Genomic DNA, 21,304 nt, shown 5'->3' with positions numbered 1-21,304 from the left:
TCACATCCTTTACCAACATTGGGTAGCATCAAACTTTCTAATTTTTGCCAATCTGATGAGTCTAAAGTAATATTTCATTATAGTTTTAGATTGTATTTCTCTTTGCTCCTGTAACTACTAGGAGTTTGATCATCTCTTTATATAATTGTTTGACATCAGGCCTCCTAAGAGAGTTGTCTTTTCATTATTCATTTTTCTTTTGGGTTTTCTGCCTTTTGCTTGTTGATCTGCAAGAGCTCTTTGAATATTCTAGATATTAACCTCTTATCCTGACAAGATGTTACAGTCTCTCCTCCAATCTGTCATCTTTTAACTTTGGTATATTTTGCTGAACAGAAGCTCTTAATTTAATGTAGTGACATCCATCTAGTATTTCCCTCCCATACTCATAGGCTGTAAAGGTATTTTCTAACCTATGTTTCCTATTTACTTTCTAATTTTGCTTACTAGTATGAGTAGGTCTTTTTCTATACACATATCAACATATCAACATATACACAATTTGCTGTTGTTTAAAAATAGGATAAAACAATTTGTGTATTATTAGGTAACACTTTCATCCTCCAACAGAACATATAGACAGTCTCCTACATCTCTGTCTCTGTGCTCTTTTTTAATGTCTGCATAGTACTCTCTATTTTAAATGTACCTGAACTTATTTATAAATTTTCTTATTGATGAAAAATTGACAATATTTTTTTAAGTTTTATTTAAGTGCTTATTTAAGTTTTTTTAAAAAATATATTTTATTTTTTGCAGAGAGGAAGGGAGAGGGATAGATAGTTACAAACATCAATGAGAGAGAAACATCTATCAGCTGCCTCCTGCACACCTCCTACTGGGGATGTGCCCGCAACCCAAGTACATGCCCTTGACCGGAATCGAACCTGGGACCTTTCAGTCCGCAGGCCGACGCTCTATCCACTGAGCCAAACCGGATAGGGCTCAAGTGTTTTTTAAAAATATATTTTTATTTCAGAGAGGAAGGGGGAGGGAGAGAGAGATAGAAACATCAATGAGAGTGAGAATCATTGATTGGCTGCCTCCTGCACACCCCACACTGGGGATTGAGCCCACAACCAAGGCATGTGCCCTGACTGGGAATAAACTGTGACCCCCTGGTTCACAGGTTGTTGCTCAATCATTGAGCCACACCAGCTGGACTCAAGTATTTTTTAGACTAGATTACCATAGGTCAGTGGTCGGCAAACTGTGGCTCGCGAGCCGCAGTTTGCCACTCTGTTGACTAATGAGTTTGCTGACCACTGACTAGACTCTCGATTCCAATAATTGCAGGCTGTTGTTCCTTGTGATTAAGCCCCTAGCCCAGTGGTTGGCAAACGCATTAGTCAACAGAGTGGCAAGCCGCAGTTTGCCGACCACTGCCATAGGTAGAATTGCTGTTTCAATGAATATATTTATTTAATTTTGATATATTGCCAAACTGCTCTCCAAAAAAAATGTAATTTTTATGCTCATTAACAGTGTTCAAACTTGATTTTCCCCCCTATTGTAACGAGGCTTATTCCTTTACTTCTTTAAAACATTAAATTTATTGAGGTAACATTGATTAATACCATTATATACTTTTCAGGGGTACAAGATTATAATTTAACATCTATTTATTCTATTGCAGGCTTCCCACCTGGTCTAGTTTCCTTTCATTACCAAATATTTGACCCTGTTTATCCTCTCCCCCCCACCCCCCGCCAAACATAGTTTTTAAAAATATATATATTTTATTGATGTTTACAGACAGGAAGGGAGAGGGATAGAGAGTTAGAAACATCTATCAGCTGCCTCCTGCACACCCCCTATTGGGGATGTGCCCGCAACCAAGGTACATGCCTTGACCGGAATCGAACCTGGGACCCCTCCGTCGGCAGGCCGACGCTCTATCCACTGAGCCAAACAAGCTAGAGGCATAGTTTTTAATGGAGACAGCATATAGCATAGGACTAAAGAGTCTGCTCTAACATTAGAGAGACCTAGTTTGAATCTTATCTCTGCTACTTATCTATGTGACTTTCTCAGTTTCCTCATCTGTAAACGGTGGTGCGAATACCTATGTGATAGGGCAGTGGGGAGAATGAAATAAACATTGAGTGTAGAGCCCTCATACAGTACCTGGCACCAATTCTCTATTCTGGGGAATTGATCAATATTGTTATTTATAATATTATAATACTAGATACTACTACATTGAATTTGGAACATATCTTCACCATTTCCTTATCTACTTTAGTTTTTATTCAATGGATAGCCTCAGAGGTCCTGGTTCAGTCCATTTCACCTGCTTCCTCTTCTTTTCAACCTTCTCAGACATACAGTGGAAGAGAATGGGGACTCAGAGGATGTAACAAGGTGCACCCATGCCTGCCTGCTCGGCAGGCCACTCTAAACCTGGAGAGAAACTCACCATTGTTCCTCATCAGCCTTCTTAGGTTCCATTTGACTGTGTGGGTCAAAAGTAAGAGCAGAAAGCCTGGCCAGTGTTGCTCAGTGGTTGAGCATGGACCTATGAACCTAGGAGGTCACAGTTCAATTCCCAGTCAGGTCACATGCCCGGATTGTGGGCTTGATCCCCAGTGTGGGGTGTGCAGAAGGCAGCCAATGGGTGATTCTCTCTCATTGATGTTTCTACCTCGCTCCCCCTCTTCCTTCCTCTTTGAAATCAATAAAAACATATTTTAAAAAATAAGAGCTGGAAGAAGAACTGAGAAAACCTCCCAGAAAGAACAGAGAGGCCTGGTGCCCCGACAATGACTCCTGCAATGTCAGCAAACATTCCTGCTAACAGGGAAGATTGAAAAGGGGTGGTGGTGAGGGGAGCCTGTCACAGAGGCAGGGAGTGAGGAAGGTGTGGGAGGGGAGGTATAGAAAACACAGGTGAGGTTTCTAGACCCATTTTCCTCCTGCATTCTGAACTTTCATTTCTCAATGGGAGCTGAGGTCCTTCCCCCAAATCCTTGTTACCTATCCCATAATTTGAAACTGTAAGGTTTGTCCCATAATTTGAAATTGCAAGGTTTGAATGTCCACAGGTCTTCTGTGGGGACCTTACTCTTCAGTAACAGCACAGAGTGGGAGGTTGGTCTTTGGCACCCCGTCAAAGTGTCCTAATCATTAAAATTTTCAAACTGGTTTGTTAGTACAAATAATAAGTTCATTTTTCTTTTTCCTTTTTCACAGAAGCAACTAAATTGTGTCTTGGCATGCCTGGGTTTATAGAAAACATTTAAAAAATATAGTACTATAGAATAAAGATAGAATAATTAAATATTCCCTAATATGATACATGGAGCTAAGATAATATTACAACAAATTCTCAGCTGGAGTTGCTTTGGGGCCCAGGGTTAATTTCACACCTTATTCTGTGAGAAGGTAAAAATCTTCAGTGCACCCCGATGCACAGGCTTCTTGTAGAATTTGTTTTCTTAATTAATAAGCAGCTTTGTCCTTTTCATAATTATTTAATTCTGTGCTGGCGACATATTTTGTTAAGGGATTTTTCTTTGGTCTAATTAATAGAGCCAGTGGGCTTGTTCGGTTGAAGCTGGTGTTGGGAGCCCAGGTTACGGGTCCCTGTAAGGGCCAGAGACCCTCCATTAGCAGTTGGAGAATGTGTCTTTGACCCCAGCTCTAACTAGGCTTGCTCCCTGCATATTCAGGGGTATCATAGTATTGAGTGAGGTAATTATGTGACAGTGTGACACAAATGCTGTTATCGATCATATTGATCGTATGATTCTCTGTAGCTGGCGATGGTCAACCGCAGGATGAACTTCCTGCTGTTGATGACAGACAACTAAAAGCACTGCACACCTCTGAACTATTACCTTGGTGTTAAAAGAAAAAGGAGGGGGGCATTATGCCCTGGCCAGGTGGCTCCATTGGTTAGAGCAGTGGTCAGCAAACCGCGGATCGCGAGCCACATGCGGCTCTTTGGCCCCTTGAGTGTGGCTCTTCCACAAAATACCACGGCCTGGGCGAGTCTATTTTGAAGAAGTGGCGTTAGAAGAAGTTTAAGTTTAAAAAATTTGTCTCTCAAAAGAAATTTCAATCGTTGTACTGTTGATATTTGGCTCTGTTGACTAATGAGTTTGCCGACCACTGGGTTAGAGCATCATCCCGATACACCAAGGTTGAGGGTTTGAGTCCCGGTCAGGGTACATACAGGAATCAACCAATGAATGCATAAATATTACAATGAATTGATACTTTCCTCTCTCTCTAAAATCATTCTATCAATAAAAAAATTTTAAAAGGGAATTATAATCGATATTGTATAGGTTACACAATATACATGCTTGAATTTCCTCTAGCTGCCTGCTAGTACTTCACACAAAGCAGTTCTTGAGCATTAAAGAGAGCAGGCTATAGACCCTATTCAGACTGCCCTCAATCTCCACCAAGCTTCTGTGGGGGGCCCCTGTTTCAGGCTGTGGAGTGAGTGTGAAGTTGTAAAATGCATAAAACCTGGGCTATTTGGGTGCCTTAAGGAGCACCAACTTCAATCCTGAGAGGCAAGGATGTTGGAAATGCTGGCATATTTGTTGTTTCTGTCTGTCAAAAAGAGTACTTCAGGAAAAGATTTAATGCAATATTTAGGATAGTAGGCTCCCCTTGGCCCAACATGCAGCCTATCATGGCAGGGAGGCATGTGTGGGGGAAACAGGGCATTGAAATGCCTTGCCAGCTCAGTGGAGCAATAAAGGCTTCTCACAAGCACAGGGCTGCAGTGACGTGGACCTTCTAAGTTTCCTCCTCCCCAACATCAAGACAAAGTGAAAGTAAACAGGCGCTTGGAAAATTACTCATGTTCTTCCTCTGCAAGGCACATGAAAGGGGTGGCAGAAATTGTGTTCCATCTCCTTTCTTTTTGGCATTGCCAGAGCTCACTGCGCTCCATAGCCGAGCTCCTAGGAAGTCTTTTCTATAGCGCCCTCTTAGAGCACAAACTTATAATTGCTTTGTTGCTTATGGTTGCTCTAACCCGCATAGGCATCTGAAAAGGCTTTGTGATCCATCTTAATTTACATCTCCATGAGAAAGATAATTTATTCCTGAACTGAAATGAGACATTCAGTTGTCCCACTCTATTCATCTCAGGCAGTTCTGTGCTTTTCCTGAGAGGTATCAGGCATGTCCTATAGCTTCAAGTTTAAATACTATCAATATTTTTCTATTGGGGAAGTATAATTTTGAACAGCAGTGATAAGCTGCCCTTAGAGAGGAGATAAGATTTTTTTTTTTTTTTTTTTTTTACTTTGCAACAAGGTTTAAATTCAAACATCTTGATTTCTGGTTCTTAAAACGAAACAAAGGCTGAAGTAAGAAAGACATTACAATGGTTAATACAAACTGCTGACTTCAGCATGTGTCTCAATTTCTTTCATAACTGATTCCCCAGACCAGCTGGCATGCCCATTCCCTCTGGATCTGACTGCTCTGTGGATAGTGACGTTTGCCATGCAGGGTTTCAAAGGCTGGAGCCCAGGAAGAAAAAGGTTTGATAAATTAGAATGTGAGTTCCATTAGCAAAGGGAGTGGCTTTTTCCCTGCTGTGTCCCAAGTGCAAAGAAGAAAGCCTGGCCCATGATGAATGCTCAGTAAGTATCAGTTGCATAGCTGGGAGGGGAAGTATTCTGCCTATTGGAACTAAGCTGTTCTCAAAACCACTTACCAATAACTGCCACATAACATTTTGAGGTGAGCATTTCTTCACTCAAAGGGGTTGGCACATTTAATTTTTTTTTTTTTAGAAAACAATATGAATATAAGAATATACATACATATAGGTGTATATATATATATATATTTCAAATTCAATTTTTTGTCTATTTAATAAAGGGTTATTTTCTAAATATTAAGCCACTGAAATATAAGACAAAGCATATATAGTTAGTTATGAGGAATATCATGCTGAGATGAATCAAATGGACCATGCCTTCAAGATGCTCAAGATGAATCTAATCTTACCTAATAATAGACAAACATGTAAATTGACCGTACCTCTGCTATGCCACCAGCCAATCAGGAGTGATATGCAAGTTAACCAAACAAAGATGGCAGTTAATTTGCATACACAGGCGCCAAGTGACGGGGTGGGACACAGGCATTCTGCCCCACCCCCGTCTCTCAGGGCCTCTGGGCAGCATGGGAAGGTGGGGCCGGAGTGGAAAGAGGTGGCTCCGGGGCCTGAGCAGAAAGGGGCTGGGCTGGAGTGGAAAGGCGGTGCCAGCAGCCAGGGAAAGGAAAGCCCATCCTAGCACGAATCTTCGTGCATCGGGCTTCTAGTCCTATATAATAAAAGGCTAATATGCAAATCAACCGAACAGCAGAATGACCAGTTGCTATGGCACGCACTGACCACCAGGGGCAGACACTCAATGCAGGAGCTGCCCCCTGGTGGTCAGTGCACTCCCACAGCGGGAGTGCCACTCAGCCAGAAGCCAGGCTCATGGCTGGTGAGCGCAGCGGCAGTGGTGGGACCCTCTCCCGCCTCTGTGGCAGTTGGACATCCCCCAAGGGCTCCTGGGCTGTGAGAGGGCGCAGGCCAGGCTGAGGGGAACCCCCCTGCCCCCTGCTCCCAGTGCACGAATTTCGTGCACCAGACCTTTAGTTGGGAGATAAACAAGCATGTGTTCACATGCATTATAAAGAGAAAGCCATGGAGGAGAAAGGGGGTCAAGGAGCCTGAGTGCCAGGGAGGCCTCTGAGGATGGAAAGGACTGTGTCAAATGCATCTCTGTGTGTCCTTGTTGCCTGGCAGAGTAGACAGATATTGGAATGAATGAATGCATCAATGACTAAATGCATGAATGAATAAAATTCTTTCTCATAATTGAGCCTGAGTCCTTGAGTTTAAAATAAAGAAAAAATATAGTGTTTCAGTAGATCAAAGGAAGAAACCACATCTAAATCAGGGAGGGTGGAAGAAATCAGGGGTCATGAAGGAGGTGGGAATGAAGATCAACCTTCCAGGCCCAAGGAATACAATTAGTAAAGGTCTGGAAGGGGAAGGGAAAATGGAGAGCCATGGGGAAGAGTTAAGTAGCCAGATGCAGCTGCCACAAGGTGTGGTGGGAGGTGGGGGTGAAGCAGCTTGAGCACAGGCGTGAGGGGGGCAGGCTGCTCAGAAGAGTTTATTGTGTAGGCAAATGGAGGCCAGGGGGTTCACGCTGGGCAAGTCCTGATCAGGGAGATGAGTATTGGGAGCATTAACCAGCACTGGTGGGAAGCTGGACAGAGAATGATCTGACTAAAAAGGCAGTGCGGCCACTTAACTTTTCCATTCCCGGTGGAAACAAAAGCTACAAGAATCTTATTTAGGAGATGGCAGAGGGATTAAAAACTCCCAGAGACTTGAAAAACTGGAATGGAAAAGGCAGGTGGTTAATTAGACACAGGGCTGGGGGTGGGAAACTAGAAAGGAGGAAGAATAAAAAATAACCTCAGGTCCAAGCCTAAGTGACTGCAGAAATGAAACTTTTAACAGGAATAAGTGGCAGGAACAGCCACTTTTATTGGGGGATGGCGATGAGGGAGTGAGGTTGGATTTAAACAAGTCTTAGGTACAGAGAAGATTGCCAATTGGGGATGTCCACCAGGTAGTTGAAAACCTGATAGTGATTATGTAGGAGTTTGAGCAACAGATTAAAAAAAATGATATATGTATTTGAATAAGTCAGTGGTCGGCAAACTGCGGCTCGCGAGCCACATGCGGCTCGCGAGCTGTGGTTTGCCGCTCTGTTGACTAATGAGTTTGCCGACCACTGGAATAGGTTATACCACTGCCACTTTTGGTCAAGTGAAAATTCTCCTTTCTACTGCTGATTGCCTATTTTCTCTCTCCAGAGGTAGCCACTGATTCTGTTTTTTTGAGGATGAGTCTCAAGATATTCTGCATGTACATATCCCTAGGAGAGTTTGTATTTTTGTTTTTTAAAGGCTAGAGAAGATAGTCTTTGAGACAGAAGGAAAAGAACAAGAAGAGGTAGAGATTAAAAAAGCAATTAAAAAGGAATTACTGAAGCAAGGTCTTAGAGAAGGTAAGACAGGATAGAATCTGTGGTGGGCTAGGAAGGGCAGGCCAATGGCAATAGCAATTTCTATTTTATTTTATTTTAAAATATATTTTTATTGATTTCAGAGAGGAAGGGAGAGGGAGAGATAGAAACATCAATGATGAGAAAGAATTATTGATCGGCTGCCTCCTGCACTGGGGATTGAATCCACAACCCAGGCATGTGCCCTTGACCTGAATGGAACCTGGGACCCTTTAGTCCATAATCCAACGTTCTACCCACTGAGCCAAACCAGCTAGGGCTTGATTGCTATTTTAATTAGCTGGCCTACTTCTCCTCTACCTGTGTGGCAGAGATGCATGCAGAGGTAGATTGGGGGCTTTAGGAGGATGGCAGAAAATATGTAAAATAGCCACTGTGGACACTAGACAATATCATAGAACTGTCAGACCCAAAAATCAATCCAAAAAGGTTTATTCTGATGATTTATAAAAGAAATATCACCACTGCAAATTAAAGCTATTTACAAATTTAAAAATAAATTTACAGAAATTATTCACATCATATTACATTAAGCAGTTTTATTAAAATGTTACAGGTAGTGTTGAACAAACATATAACATAAACCAAGTTCTAAATCACATAAAAGCCCTCAAAGTATGTTCAAAACCCATTGGAAGATGGTCCACGAAAAACTGGAAAAATATGATTTCAGGAATCAGCAGAAAGATGATTTTCACCTTTACATTATAACTGGTCTCAGGAAACATGGCCTTTAAAAGTCACTTTAACCTTAAACTGCAACCAGGATCTTACATTTGGACAAATAGCTGGCACAGCTCATAGAACATAGGACTTGGAATTTATAGTCTGATCTACTCAAAGGTAATTTTAATCAAGGATGGTGGTATTTGTGGTTAATTGGGCATCACACTTTACTCTCGCAGGTTACATGCCAGTCAATATTCCTGGGAGGGTAAAGTTTGAGGATTCTTCAGAGCCACTGCTGTGATCTCAGATCTCAATGATCCTGCCTCCTTGGGGCTTTATCTACACCTTAACAGCCCCCAGGGGAAGAACACCATCCAAAGACTTGGCCCTGAGCCTGTGCTTGGCTGCCGCCTCTGATAAATGCTGGGCACTGTCCCTGACCCAAGGAAGGGACTGCTTGGCAGCTGCCTGGGCATGCTTCCCTCAGCTCAGCTGCCAGTCTGAATTATAGAATGGCTGGCAGCTCCATGGAGGTGCTAAAGTTTGCAACCTAAGTGTCAGGGATTGCTGATGACAAATAACTTTTATGAAGAAAGTGGATAAAAATAGGTGTTTACCAAGACCTGAGATTTATTATCTAGTTTAATTAAGCAAAGGCAGAGAAGAGTCCACTTTAGCTCATTCCTAAGTATGGCCCTTAAAATAAATAGAACTCCCCTACTTCACATTGCTGACTTGCAGCCAGGTATGTGACCCTAAAGTATGAATTCCAGCATACACGTTGTTAATAATTTAAAACAGCTAATTTTACTACTCTGGCCACTAGTGACATTTCATGATTACAAGCCTTAAAAATTTAATACTCATACATTTTTTCCTTGTATATAGAATGCTTACATATTAAAATATCAAAGGCACTTTTAGGTTACATGATAAGCAAAAATACATGAGTAGAGACAGAGTTATTTATTGGTCCCTTCAGTTTCTGTGTCCATGGTGATCATCGAGGGCCCAGTTTTGCACTTCACCTTTACCAAAGAGTGTGAAGAAAATGGCACCAAATACATTAATAGCAGCAGCGATCCAGAAAACAGTTTGCCATTCCCTAATAGTGTTCTGTAGAGAAAGAAAGAAAAAAATGCACATGAAAATTTCTTGTTCACTTTATTAAAAAGGTGGGGTCACAAGACCAACACAATAGTAACATTATTCATAAAAGAAACAACCTTAATGTCCATCAGCAGTGAGACTGTGATATATGTATTTGTTCAATGGAATACTATCCAGCAATGAGAATAAATGAGCTACAACATAGATACATCTAACTAACAAAATGCTAAGCAAAAGAAGCCAGACTCGCCAACTGGTGTGGCTCAGTGGTTGAGCGTCTACCTATGAACCAGGAAGTCATGGTTCCATTCCCTGTCAGGGCACATGCCTGGGTTGTAGGCTTGATCCCCTGTCAGGGGTATGCAGGAGGCAGCCAATCAGTGATTCATCACTGATGTTTCTCTCTCTCTCTCTCCCCCACCCCCACCCCTTCCTCTCTGAAATCAATACAAATATATTAAAAAAAAAAAAGCCAGATCCAAAAGGGTACATATGGAGCATTTATATAAAGCTCAAAATCAAATAAAACTAATCTGTGATGTTAAAAGTCAGAATAGTGGGTGCTCTTGGTGGGCAGGGGTACCTAGGGGCTTTGCGAGGGAGGTAATGTTCTGTTTGGGTGCTGGTTACCCCGATCTACTTTGTGAAAATTTGTTCAGCAGTATACTTAGTATTTGTGCATTTTAAAAATACATGTTATACTTCAATAAAATGTTTACTAGAAATGTGGCATGTACTTGTCATACATTACTAGGCAAGTATTATGTCTGCATATCAGTTCTTAGGTGGGAAGGTCAGAAGCAGATAAAGTAAAGATGAATTAATAGGACTTTAAGTTCAAGGCCTGGCCTGAAAGATTCTGTATGGCTCTTGAATGTTGTCAGTAAGAGATCAATAAAATACAATTGTTCAATGTACAATCCACTGGTATAAAAACATCAGGCAGTTATCTAAATTTCTGGGTCATGTGACTAACTTTAACAATCATTTTTTGGATTTTTATAATTTCAGTCTTACCAGAGTGCAACATTTGCAATACTAAACACACACACACACACACACACACACACACACACACACACACACACTCACACACTCCAGTAGAATTGGCAATGAGAAAAAGAAAAGGCAGTAGAAAGCTAGCATGAGGTCATTTACTCAAGAAAAAAGGAAAAACCTAAAGGAAGGAGCACTGTGTGGTTAAGTTATACTTATCTGAGAGGAGTGTATTCTGGTGAAAAAAATCCTAGAAACCCATTATAAATTTTAGTAACTATTTATATATGCCAACAGTGTGCTGCCACCCTAGAGGAGGAGTCAGTCAATAATTCCATCGTATGCCAGGAAGAAATGTTTAAGACAGTTTCTTAGGATTCCTAAGACCAAGCTTCTCTGTCATTAATGGGATAAAATAATACCTTAGTGTTATGTGGAGGCAATGAGTGACTTAAAATCAATCAATTGTACCAGAAATCTCACATAGCTCCTAGTTGGCTTTTTAACAAAAATTTCACCAATTTTTAGAGAATGCTGTTTTGTTTGTAACAAAAATGAATCTTAGCCAAGCCGGTGTGGCTCAGCGGTTGAGTGTTGAGAGGTTGCTGGTTCGATTTCCAGTCAGGGCACATGTTTGGGTTGCAGGCTTGATCCCCAGTAGGGAGTGAGGCAACTGATTCAACAAACAGTACATGTGACAAAAATCCATCAGTATCTATCGATGTTTCTATCTCTCTCAAAAAATCAATAAAAAACATATTAAAAAAAAACAAACCCAAAACCTGAACCTTAGACACACTTTGACTTTTAATTATTTATATACTATAGGCCTAGTGCACAAAATTTGTGCACGGGTGGGGAGGGGGAGGTCCCCTCAGCCCAGCTGCACCCTCTGTAATCCGGGACACCTTGGGGGACATCCCTCTCACAATCCTGGACTGCTGGCTCCTAATCGCTCACCTGCCTGCCTGCCTGGTCGCTCCAACTGCCCCCACCCCGCCAGCCTGATAGCCCATTTCCCTGCCAGTCTAATTGCCCCCAACTGCCCCCCCTACCGGCCTGGTCACCCCTAACTGCTCCCCCCCCCTGCCAGCCTGGTTGCCCCCAACTGCCCCCCTGATGGCCTGGTCACCCCCAACTGCCCTCCCTTACAGGCCTGGTCACTCCCAACTTCCCTCCCCTGCAGGCCTGGTTGCCCCTAACTGCCCTACCCTGCCGGCCCGGTCACCCCTAACTGCCCTCCCCTATTGGTCTGGTCGCCCCCAATGGCCCTCCCCTGTAGGCCTGGTTCCCCCCAACTGCCCTCCCTTGCAGGTCTGCTTCCCCGCAACTGCCCTCCCCTGCAGGGCTGGCCCCCCCAACTGCCCTCCTCTGCCAACCCGGTCACTCCTAACTGCCCTCCCCTGATCACCCCCAATTGTCCTCTCTTTCAGGCCTGGTCCTCCCCAACTGCCTTCCCTGCAGGCCTGATTCCCCCCCAACTGCCCTCCCCTGCAGAACTGGGTCCCTCCCAACTGCCCTTCCTTGCAGGCCTGGTTGCCCCCAACTGCCCTCCCCTGCAGGGCTGGTCCCCCCCAATTGCCCTCCCCTGCTGGCCATCTCTTGTCCACATGGGGTGGCCATCTTTGACCACATGGGGCAGCCATCTTGTGTGTTGGAGTGATGGTCAATTTGCATATTACCTCTTTATTATATAGGATTATCTCCTTACCTCAGGGGTCAGACTTTTAGCAATGACAGGCCCAACCATTCCTGGAATAGTGGCAAACGTATTTGTGATGCCCAGAAGGATGCCAGCATACCTGCAGGAACATTTTCATAGAGGTTTATATTGTGTCACACACTTAAGTAACTTTTTTCAATAGATAGCTATACCCCTCCCAGGCTGTATTCTTATGAAACTTTAAATTAAATGCCTTACTGGAACAGGACATTACTGAAATGTTTAGCTGGTGAAAACTTGCATTTCAATAGTTAATTAGCATTCTAACATTATTTAAACATGGCCATTGAAATAAATCCTGTTTATAGTGATATAGAAAAGTGCTGAGAGATGATTTTCATCATGAGCATATCTAAATAGGAAGTTTGATATGTCTTACACTTTTTAAGTTAAAAAAAGTTATTTCCTGATCACGAAATTTCATTGTTGAAAACAAACAAAAAAAACATTAAGAAAAAAATAACATTATCTATAATCCTTCTATATATAATCAACATTAACATTTTGGTAAATATCCTAATTATTTTTTCTATCCTAATTATTTCTAATATATTATTATAGAAATGAGATCATACTGAACATCAATTTTACATCTTACTTGCTCCACTTGTTATATATCTACTTATACTGAAATCCTTTCATACTGTCCCAGAAGTAGACAAGTTGGGTCCTATAGTGTCTGTGTGTGTGTGTGAGAGAGAAAATGCATTTTTAATGAGCTCAGAAAAAGTTATGATTTATTTTAAGGGTAAATCTTAGGGGAGTGGGATATTCTTATCTATGTTTACATGCAAATCCTTAAAGAATTCCTGCCTGTGTGTGGGAAATGCTAATGAACTGTTGATTTCTCCAGTACATAAAGTATGCAAATAGACTAAACAAGGCTACCACAGCCAATATCTTGGTTATCATCCTAAAAAGAATGAAATGCTTATCATTTTCTATAAAGAAGTCATAGGGCTGATAATCAGGAGACCTAAAAATTCCTACCTAGTTCCACTGTTAACCATCTATGTGAGTGACCTTGGGCAAGTTAGTGATAGATTACTTCCCTTGTCACTGATGGGTTCACAGATGTGTATATGTAAAATATCTGGTGGTCCCACCTGAGCTCCCCCACATGCCATCAAGTATATGAAAAGAAAAATTTTAAGTGCAATATGCATATGGAAATGTGTAAAAACCATATAGAGCTTGATAAAAATTTTAAAAAATAAATACAACTGCCCTCCCCTGCCGGCCATCTTGTGGCAGCCATCTTGTGTCCACATGGGGTGGCCAAGATGGCCAGCAGGAGAGGACAGTTGTGGCTGGAGGTTTTTATTGTATTTATCTTTTAAATTTATCTTTATTGTTGAAAGTATTATAGATGTCCCTTTTTTTTACCCCATTGATCCCCCTTCCTGCCCCTTCCCCAGGCCTTCACACAGGGAGCACAATCATGTCACTAGCACCTGATCAAGAAGTAAAACCTACTGGTATAACCATTTTAAAGGACATTTTACATGTGGTCGAATTGCCGTTGAGACTGTATAAATTTAAATTGTTGGGTCACCTTGCTCCTACTCAAAAACCTACAAAGATGTTTTAATGCTCACCGTAATCTTCCGCCTGATTTGCAGTGGCCTGGCCCTGGCTCATCTGTCTAGCCTTGTTTCCTAGCACTACACAGTATGCAACTTTAGACCCAGACAGCTCAGTCCAGCTGCTCACATCTGCCATGCTCATTCCTGGTACTTACCTATATTCACTATCTGAAGTCCACACTCTGTCCATCCAAACCACTTGCTTGGCACCTGTTCTATGAACTTTTTCTGTCTAGTTCAGCCCATACTGAGCTGTCTTTTCAGAACCTTTAATGCCTTTAAAACTGGTAATATGTGTTTTTTTGTTTTTTTTTAAAATATATTTTATTGTTTTTTTACAGAGAGGAAGGAAGAGTGATAGATAGTCAGAAACATCGATGAGAGAGAAACATCGACCAGCTGCCTCCTGCACACCACCCCCTGGGGATGTGCCCGAAACCAAGTTACATGCCCTTGACCGGAATCGAACCCGGGACCCTTCAGTCCGCAGGCCGACGCTCTATCCACTGAGCCAAACCGGTTTTGGCGGTAATACGTGTTTTAAGAGGTTTTGTTCTCTAATTCATGTTTGCTAATTCTGACTCTAGTCCCACTGCAAACTCATTGTTTACTCCCCTTTATTATTTCCAGTGGCCAGTACAACTTATGTGCTCATTCAATACACAGAAACGGTGCACAGGACCCACAGTTGTTCGAGGCCCCTTGCATGGATCCATGGGGCTCTGGCTGCACTGACAGCTGGGGCTTAGTCCCACAGAGACTGGCACCCGTCTTGGGCATCAACTCCAAAGGGTGACATTTCCTGAACAGAAGTTTATTATAAATGGAATCATACTGTATGCAACCCTTTAAGTTACATACTAGGATTGTTGAGCATCATTCCAAGTTGTGTGGATCAGTAGTTCATTCCTTTTTTATTGTACTCTCTCTAACTGAAGGAACTAGGATTTTATCCTGTAGATAGTCCTGCTTTCTGGATTTTGTAGATTGCTTCCCTAAGGTATCACTTAACAATATTATGTCCCCTGTATTTCCTGTACACTGGTAGTATCTAGACTAGATCCTAGAGCAGCCGTGGCAAACTACGGCCCGTTCGGCTGTTCTATCCGGCCCACGGAGCCGAAAGAGCGGAGGGTTCTCTTGCTCTCCCCTCCGCTCCTTTACTTTGAATTTATATTAGTTCACACAAACACTCCATCCATGCTTTTGTTCCGGCCCTCCAGTCCAGTTTAAGAACCCATTGTGGCCCTCGAGTCAAAAAGTTTGCCCACCCCTGTCCTAGAGGGTTTATTAGATTTGGGTCTGATATTTTTAGCAAAAAACTTAAAGGTGGTGGTGTAGTTAAAAATGAGTTAACCAGCCCAGCTGGTGTGGCTCAATGATTGAGCATCAACCTATGAACCAGGAGGTCACGGTTTGATTCCCGATCAGGGCACATGCCAGGGTTGTGGGTTCCATCCCCAGTGCGGGGCGGGGGGGGGGGGGAGGGTTGGAGGGGTGCAGGAAGCAGCCGATGGATGATTCTCATTATTTATTTTTTTCCAGTTTTTATTTTTAAAAAAATTTTTTTAATTTAATCTTTTAAATTATTAAAATTGTTCCTCATTTTCCCCCAATAGCTCCCCTCCACCCGGTTCCCACCCCACCCTCTGCCCTTACCTCCCCCGCACTGTCCTCATCCATAGGTGTACGCTTTTTGTACAGTCTCTTCCCACACCCCCACACCCCTTTCCCCCCTGACAATTGTCAGTCCACTCCCTTTCTATGCCCCTGATTCTATTATATTCACCAGTTTATTTTGTTCATCAGATTTTTTATTCACTTGATTTTTAGATTCACTTGTTGATAGACATGTATTTGTTGTTCATAATTTTTATCTTTACCTTTTTCTTCTTCTTCCTCTTCTTACAGAATACCTTTCAGCATTTCATATAATACTGGTTTGGCATTGATGAACTCCTTTAGCTTTTTCTTATCTGTGAAGCTCTTTATCTGCCCTTCAATTCTGAATGATAGCTTTGCTGGGTAGAGTAATCTTGGTTGTAGGTTTTTGCTATTCATCACTTTGAATATTTCTTGCCACTCCTGTCTGGCCTGCATAGTTTCTGTTGAGAAATCAGCTGACAGTTGTATGGGTACTCCCTTGTAGGTAATTAACTATTTTTCTCTTGCTGCTTTTAATATTCTCTCTTTGTCTTTTGCTCTTGGCATTTTAATTATGATGTGTCTTGGTGTGGTCCTCTTTGGATTCCTTTTGTTTGGGGTTCTGTGCGCTTCTTCCTGGAGTTATAAGTCTATTTCTTTCAACAGGTGGGGGAAGTTTTCTGTCATTATTTCTTCAAATGGGTTTTCAGTATCTTGCTCTCTCTCTTCTTCTGGCACCCCCATGATTCTGATGTTGGTATGCTTGAAGTTGTCCCAGAGGCTCCTTACACTATCTTCATATTTTTGGATTCTTTTTTTTTTTTTTTTGCTTTTCTGGCTGAGTGTTTTTTGCTTCTTTGTATTTCAAATCTTTGACTTGATTCTCTAGTCTGCTGTTAGGTATCTGTATAATATTTTTTATTTCAGTCAGTGTATGTTTAATTTCTAGTTAGTGCTTTTTCATATTGTCGAGGGTCTCGCTAAATTTATCGGCCTTTTCTAGGAAATTCTTGAAAAACCTTATAACTGTGGTTTTGAACTCTATATCCAGTCATTTGTTTTCCTCCATTTCTTTCATTTGTGATCTGTTTCTTTGTCTCCACATTTTCGCTGCTTCCCTGAGTTGGTAGAGTAGCTTTCTGTGGTAGGTGTCCTATAGGGCACAGTGGCTTAGCCTCCCCAGTTACCTGAGGTGGACACTCTTGGTGCACCCCTTTGTGGGCTGTGTGCACAGTCTTGTTGCAGTTAAGTCTTGATTGTTGTTGGTATCACTGGGAGGAATTGACCTCCCGGCCAATTGGCTGTGAGGATCAGCTGTGTCTATGCTGGGAGAACTTCTGTGCTGGAGACACTCTTATGAGACAAGACTTGCAAAATTGCAAAAGCCTCTGTGCTCAGCTTGGATGGGGCGGAGTTTCAGGGCGGAGCAGACAGCCTAGGTTTCCCGTCAGCCCTGCCCTATGAGGCCCTTGGGTCTCAATGTCCCTCGGTAATCACTACAAGTACCTCTGAGATAAAGCCGCCCTCGAGTTTCACCCGCTGCCAGACAATCCAGTTTCTCCCCGAATGAGTCGGGGTTCCCAGAAACTTGCCCAGAACTGGAGTTCAGCACAGTTGGGAGCTTCTGTCTCCCTCCCACTTTAGAAAGCCAGCCGCACACTCAGCCGCTTGTGCATTTAGCAGTCAGTCCTCTCTGCGTGCGTGCACATCTGGACCTCTGCCTTCTGCAGCTCCCGAGTCTCAGTGTGCTTTCTCTTTTCCTGACAGTCCAGATTCCCCCCGAATGAGTCTGGTTTCCCAGGGTCTCGCCCGGGACTGGAGTTCAGTGCAGTCGGTAGCTTCCGTCTCCCTCCCGCTTTAGAAAGCCAGCTGCGCACTCAGCCACCCGTGCACACATCCGCCCGTCCTCTCTGTGTGCGAGTCTTTGTACCTCAGCCTTTTGCAGCTCCTCTGAGTTTCAATGTGCTTTCCTTTTTTTTTCTAGTTGTAGAATTTCCACTCAGCCAGCCTTCGTGTGGTTCCGGATGGTGTCCATTTTGTCATTTAGTTTTAGTTTTGAAATTGTTTTGCGAGACAGCAGTTTAGGTGTTTACCTATGCTGCCATCTTGGTTTCTTCTGATTCTCATTATTGATGCTTCTATTTCTCTCTTCTCCCTTCCTCTCTGAATTCAATAAAAGTATTTTTTAAAAGAAAAATTAATCAAGTAAATGGCATTTATTTGTCACAAAAATCACCTACATATAGGAAAAGTCCAATTAGAGCTTTTAATTTTTATGATATTCAAGGTTATTATAAAATAAAACTCCAGTCAAATTAAGGAAGCTTGATGATTATTAGTATGTATAATCTTTAAAAATATATTTTATTGATTTGAGAGAAAAAGGGAGAGAGAGAGAGAGAAAAACATATCAACTTATTGTTCCACTTATTGATGCATTCATTGGGTGATTCATATATGTGCCCTGACCAGAGATAGAACCCACAACCTTGACGTTGGGAGGATGCTCTAACCAACTGAGCTTCCTAGCCAGGGCTAGTCTATATAACCTTAAAGTGGCATAATACTATCTCTATTAAGGTTTAGGATCCTCAATACATCGGCTATAGACTACTCATCTAAAATTCCTCTCCTCTTTTTATTTAAAAATTTTTGGTTAATCCTCACCTGAGGATATTTTTCCCACTGATTTTTATTTTTTTAAAAATATATTTTTTGAGAAACCAAGATGACGGCATAGGTAAGCACCTAAACTGCTGCCTCGCACAACAATTTCAAAACTACAACTAAAAGACAGAACGGACACCATCCAGAACCACAGGAAAGCTGGCTGAGTGAAAATTCTACAACTAGAAGGAAAGAGAAAAGCTCACAGAGAATTGGAGGTACGGCAAAGGGTCTTTGTGCGCGCAGAGAGGAAGGGCGGCTGAGAGCCTGGCTGACTTTCTCTGGCGGAAGGGGGAAGGAAGCCCCCGACCGCACTGAACCCCAGTTCTGACTGCACTGAACCCCAGTTCCAGGCGAGCCCCTGGGGACCCACGCTCTTACGGGGGGAGTCTGGACTCTCGGGCGGAGACTCGGGAGCCGGGGAAGGCGGAGGACTGAAAGCGCGCACGCGCGTGCCAGTGCGCACAAAGGCTGCAGAGGTTGCCACAGACTTTCCCTAGTGGAAGGGAGTCAGAGGCTCCTGAATGCACTGAGCCCCAGTTCTGACTGCAGTGAACCCCAGTTCCAGGCGAGCCCCTGGGGACCCACGTTCTTGTGGGGGGAATCTGGACTCTCGGGCGGAGACTCAGGAGCCGGGGAAGGCGGAGGACTGAAAGCGCGCACGCGCGTGCCAGTGCGCACAAAGACTGCGGAGGTTGCCACAGGCTTTCCCTAGTGGAAGGGAGTCGGAGATTCCTGACTCCACTGGGCCCCAGTTCTGACTGCACTGAACCCCGGTTCTAGGCGAGCCCCTGGGGACCCACGCTCTTGTGGGGGGAGTCTGGACTCTCGGGTGGAGACTCGGGAGCCGGGGAAGGCGGAGGACTGAAAGCGCGCACGCGCGTGCCAGTGCGCACAAAGGCTGTGGAGGTTGCCACAGGCTTTCCCTAGTGGAAGGGAGTTGGAGGTTCCTGACTGCACTGAAGCCCGGTTCCAGGCGAGCCCCTGGGGACCCATGCTCTTGTGGGGGGAGTCTGGACTCTCGGGCAGAGACTCAGGAGCCAGGGAAGGTGGAGGTCTGAAGGCACGCACGTGCGCGCAAGGGTAAGGCTGACAGGAAGCCAAGACTGAGACTCCACCCCATCCAAGCTGAGCACAGAGGCTATTGCAATTTGGCAAGTCTAATCCTATAAGGCTGTCTCCAGCACCGAACTTCTCCCAGCATAGACACAGCTGATCCTTACAGCCAACTGGCCTGGAGGTCAATTCCTCCCAGTGATACCAACAACAATCAAGACTTAATTACAACAAGGCTGTACACACAGTCCACAAAGGGGTGCACCAAGAGTGTCCACCTCAGGTTAACTGGGGAGGCAGACCCACTGGGCCAAATTGGAAACCTAGCACACAAATCTACCTTATCAACTCAGGGAAGCAGTGAAAATGCGGCCTCAAAGAATCAGATCACAAACGAAAGAAATGGAGGAAAACAAACGACTGGATATAGAATTCAAAACCACGGTTATAAGGCTTTTTAAGAATATCCTAGAAAAGGCTGATAAATATAACGAGACCCTCGAAGATATGAAAAAGGCCCAACTAGAAATTAAACATACACTGACTGAAATAAAAAATATTATACAGAGACACAAAAACAGACAAGAGGAACACAAAAATCAAGTCAAAGAATTGAAACACAAAGAAGCAAAAAACACTCAACCGAAAAAGCAAAAAGCAAAAAAAAAAAAAATCCAAAAAGTTGAAGATAGTGTAAGAAGACTCTGGGACAACTTCAAGCGTACCAACATCAGAATTATGGGGGTGCCAGAAGAAGAGAGAGAGCAAGATACTGAAAACCTATTTGAAGAAATAATGACCGAAAACTTCCCCCACCTGGTGAAAGAAAGAGACTTACAAGTCCAGGAAGTGCACAGAACCCCAAACAAAAGGAATCCAAAGAGGACCACACCAAGACACATTATAATTAAAATGCCAAGAGCAAAAGACAAAGAGAGAATATTAAAAGCAGCAAGAGAAAAACAGTTAATTACCTACAAGGGAGCACCCATACGACTGTCAGCTGATTTCTCAACAGAAACTATGCAGGCCAGACGGGAGTGGCAAGAAATTTTCAATGTGATGAATAGCAAGAACCTACAACCAAGATTACTCTACCCAGCAAAGCTATAATTCAGAATTGAAGGGAAGATAAAGAGCTTCACAGATAAGAAAAAGCTAAAGGAGTTCATCACCACCAAACCAGTATGATATGAAATGCTGAAAGGTATTCTTAAAGAAGAGGAAGAAGAAAAAAGTAAAGAGAAAAATTATGAACAACAAATACATATCTATCAACAAGTGAACCTAAAAATCAAGTGAATTAAAAACCTGAGGAACAGAATAATCTGGTGAATATAATAGAATCAGGGGCATAGAAAGGGAGTGGACTGATAATTCTCAGGGGGAAAGGGGTATGGGGGGGTTCATGAAGTGAGTGGACAAAAATCATACACCTATGGATGAGGACAGTGGGGGGGAGGTAAGGGCAGAAGGTGGGGTGGGAACTGGGTGGAGGGGAGCTATGGGGGGAAAAAGGAGAAATAATTGTAATAATCTGAATAAAGATTTATTTAAAAAATAAAAATAATAAAAATAAAAATAAAAATATATTTTTTTATCGATTTTAGAGAGGAAGGGAGAGGGATAGTAAAATCAATGATGATAGAGACTCATTGATTGGCTGCCTCCTGCACATCCCTTACTGGGGATAAAGCCAGCAACCTCTCATGTACCCCTTATCAGAATCGAACCTGGGATCCTTCAGTCCACAGGCCGATGCTCTATCCACTGAGCCAAAC

General features: G+C 42.9%; 1 protein-coding gene across 3 annotated transcripts in view; it reads right to left on the bottom strand.

Moving 5' to 3' along the window:
* Nucleotides 1–8,478: 8,478 nt before the first annotated feature.
* SLC17A5 (solute carrier family 17 member 5) overlaps nt 8,479–21,304 on the bottom strand; it is a 79,301-nt gene continuing 66,475 nt past the window's right edge. For 2 of the 3 annotated variants that reach the window (XM_080665500.1, XM_080665501.1), the window contains exons 10-11: nt 12,559–12,649; nt 8,479–9,857 (exon numbers count right to left, since the gene is read on the bottom strand). In XM_080665500.1, the coding sequence (XP_080521626.1) occupies nt 9,720–9,857; nt 12,559–12,649 (229 nt within the window). In that variant the 3' untranslated portion in view covers nt 8,479–9,719. The remainder of the gene's footprint in view (nt 9,858–12,558; nt 12,650–21,304) is intronic. The other variant, XM_080665502.1, reaches the window with a different exon arrangement.

Source organism: Plecotus auritus (assembly GCF_963455305.1).
Source record: "Plecotus auritus genome assembly, chromosome: 4".
Taxonomy (NCBI): domain Eukaryota; kingdom Metazoa; phylum Chordata; class Mammalia; order Chiroptera; family Vespertilionidae; genus Plecotus; species Plecotus auritus.
The sequence above is the reverse complement of the archived record's forward strand: the minus strand, read 5'-3'. Positions and strand labels throughout refer to the sequence as shown.